A 3,612-nucleotide genomic window follows, 5' to 3' on the forward strand; every position below is an offset into this window, starting at 1 on the left:
TTATGGCAGCATCTTAGTGAATGGTGACATCTCTCAATCAAACCCTTATAATTTGGGTACCAATAATCGATTATTGCATATGCCTAATCGATTAGATAATCAATTAGTTTCTTTATTTTGCCCATGGAGTGTTTCCTAAATTGAACCATTTCTTGGCCTATAAATAGATGGTTTCCCTTTCATTTGTTAAAAACTAGTAAAACGTGAATATCTCACTTTTCTCTCCTTAATCTCTCTCTAAAATTATTTCTTTTCCCTCGCATATTTGTAGCCATAGTGCTTTGAGAGCATTCTTGAGTTTAGTGAGGAAATTGTTCTAGGTGAAGGGAATTATTGTAAATTTACCATGAGTTCTTTTTCCTCTAAAGTAAATTATTATTCCTCAGGAAGTAATTATTTTGGTTTAGAGCTAAACCTATATAAAATCTCTTTTAGGGATTAATATAAGTCTCTGTTTGGTTCGTGAGCTCCCACATTAAAAAAAAACTCTCCTTTTAAGGTCGTGAAGAATAACTAAATAAAAATATTCACAACGGTTATTGAGCTCCGCCCCGTTAAAAGTTCTATCGATTTGAGATTATTCTAGTATAAAATCTCATTCAGTTTTTGAGTTTGGCCTGCGTAAATGCTCAATAAGTTCGAGGTCATCCCGGTAAAAATCTCGATTCGATTCGTGGTCTGCTTGTGTAAAATTAGGTTCATTTTGGAGGATAACCAACTTAAAACCCCAACTTAGTTCGATATCAGCCTGTGCAGCATCTTAGTTTGGTTTATAGACTAATTGTTCAAATCTATGTACATTGTTTATCGTGAAGACTAACCGTTTTATTCCTCAGTTCGTTGTTTGGCTGGAAGTTAACTTGAAAATTAATTTTCCTTGTTTATGGGGGTTTGTGTGCTTAACCTTCTAAAAGTTCTCAAACATCATTGGATACTTTGATGACCAGTTCTTTGGAAGAGGAGTATGCCACATCTTTAAGACCAAATGTCTATAAATCTCAGATGTTATCTCTCTTCCCTTAGCTTTTTACTTTCCGCTTATTTTCTTTATTCTTACACTACAAGAAAATTAGTGAATTACGACAGTTCATTTTAGAAGGTTACGACGGTTAGAACCGCACAATGTGCACATTACGACAGTTGTTATTTTGTCCTAAAAACGTGTGTCGCGGGGTTGCATTGCGACGGTTGTCAAAACCGTTATACCAACTGTCGTTCTATGTTACGACGGTTTGGGAACTGTCGTTTAATGATAATTGCGACAGTTACCAACAGTCGGGAAATGTCGTTTGTTTTTTGTTTTTAATTTTAATTGTGACGGTTTCAAACTGTCGTGTGTGTGACATTGTGACTGTTCAAACCGTCGTAATTTTGATATAAAATTTTTAATATATTTTTCATGGTAACGGTTTAAAGCGCCATTAATTATTAAACTTTTACTTTTAATAACAGTTTAAACCATTATTAATTTTAATCTATAGTATTTTTTAAATATTTTTTATTTTATTTTAATTATAATCTACTGAAATATTTTTAAATTCAGTATTATTTTTTTCTTTAAATTATTTTTATTTATGTTATTATTATTTTGTAATATTTTTTATTTGATTTTCTATCACTTTTAAACGTAGTAAAATTAATTTCAATACAAAAACATGTAATATCAAATAAACATCTGTGATATCAAAAAAATGTGAGTTCCATAATCATGTCATGTAATACAAAAAATCGAAAAACATATCAAATCCTAATCTTATAATAATAAGATTCATAGTGCCAAAAATACATAGGAAATTTTATAATCTAATTAATTCATAGCAACGTCTAATTTGTCCTTCTTGATGATCCATTATCTGCAATTCGGTAGCTAGACTCAGAAGAACGTCTACCATCAGCGGGTGATTCCAATCCCTGAAAGAAAAAAAGTATTAAAATAATATTATTTAAAATAATACTCATGAACTTTAATTTTAAATGCATCAAAATAATATACCTGTCTTCCACTAGAATTTTGCATTTGCCTTAAGCGTTCAATTTCCTCTGTCATAGCATTGTCCCTTTGCTTTAAGAATGCGACTGCCTCCATCAATTCATCAATTTTTGAATTCTTTTCTTTAAGTGCATTAATTTCTTCTTGCATTTCCTTTATTTTTTCATTTTCTTCCAAAGAAGTCGCCGATCTCGTAGATCTATTAATTTGAGACGGCGTAACTCCAAGTCCCATACTACGAACATATCCAGGATGTTCTTTTTCCAAATTAATTGTTGCAGTACCTTATGTACTATATCTATTTCTTCTAATCTTTTAGAGCTGACTCAAAAGTTAGTGGTTAACTCATGCAATTTAGTGTTAATTAGCTTCTTGCTAAACTATAAATTTAAAATAGATATTTCAATCATGTTCTATCTAAGGGATCCAAACTGCAACATGTAGTCACCATATATATTGCATTCTAAGCGATTCAATTCTGCAAACTTTATGTAATTTATTTTTATTGATTGTATTGTATTGTACTGCAGGACATAAATCAACTACACAAAGATGTGGTCAAACTATTAACACACTTCAATCCCAGAATTCAAAATACAGAGAAAATTAAACAGGAGTGACATCTCTTTCTCAAGTAGCATTGTTGATTCAAATGAGACATCAGAGACTATAAGCAACAGGACTCATCAGAAACATATGGTGTATGGTTTGGTTAAGACCCAAACTTATAACAAGGCGAGTCGACAACGTTTTTATGGATGGTCAAACTATTAACACACTATTTGCACGCAAACAGTTCAGTTTATACAACCTATTGCCATTTCAATTCAAGCATTCAAAAGAAAACGTGTAGAACAGAATTCAGAGAAAAATAAATAGGTGGAAACATCATCATATTGCTACAATTCATATTCAACAACCAAAGGCCAAATTTAAAGCAACTCAAGATAGAACATCATAAACCTACTCATCCAATTAACTAACAGTTAACCTTTACCTCTAATTATTCATTATATCATTTCATTAGAAAACCTTAAATTGATAAAAGCATCAATAGAAAACCCTAATTGATATAAGCAACAATAGAAAAGAATATCGAAACTTACAGTTTAATCTATAGAAGGAGAACTTGATGTGAGTTAGGAAGTGAACTACATGCCCTAATTTCCACAACCATACACGAACTCACCAAACACGAAACACGCAGGAGAAGGGATTTCGGACTGAGAAGAGTGAGAGAGGATGCTCAGATTCAAAGGGAAGCCATTGAAGCTGCTCAACAATCATATTGATGCCGCTCAACTCAAGGTCTAACAAAAGTCTGTGTGAACAAAGGAAAAGTGAAATAAATTAACGTGTTTAGGGTGTTTCTGCGCGGGCAAAGGGTTTTAGGGTGACGGCGGGCCGGTAACCGTCGTGACCTTTAATAAAATGTTCAGATATCTGTGTTGAGAGAGTATATGGGTGTCGCGACGGTTGTTTTTACAGTTGTGCCTTTGGTTAATTTTTTATTGTTTTAAGTGGTAATTGTGTCTTGAAATGTTTAAGGGGGCGAGAATATTTTTACTGTTGGGATTTTTATATTAGGATGGTTTAAGTAACCGTCGTAACCTAACATTTAG

The 3,612-nt window shown here is 32.4% G+C and overlaps 1 protein-coding gene across 1 annotated transcript; it reads right to left on the reverse strand.

The window, feature by feature from the left end:
* Positions 1–1,658: 1,658 nt before the first annotated feature.
* Positions 1,659–2,242, reverse strand: LOC131618208 (uncharacterized). Its single transcript, XM_058889474.1, has 2 exons — positions 1,994–2,242; positions 1,659–1,911 (listed from the first exon to the last, which is right to left on the reverse strand). The coding sequence occupies exons 1-2, from the start codon at positions 2,222–2,224 to the stop codon at positions 1,825–1,827; spliced, it is 318 nt and encodes a 105-aa protein (XP_058745457.1). The 5' UTR covers positions 2,225–2,242; the 3' UTR covers positions 1,659–1,824.
* Positions 2,243–3,612: the final 1,370 nt, after the last annotated feature.

This window comes from Vicia villosa, linkage group LG7 (genome assembly GCF_029867415.1).
Source record: "Vicia villosa cultivar HV-30 ecotype Madison, WI linkage group LG7, Vvil1.0, whole genome shotgun sequence".
NCBI classification, from domain to species: domain Eukaryota; kingdom Viridiplantae; phylum Streptophyta; class Magnoliopsida; order Fabales; family Fabaceae; genus Vicia; species Vicia villosa.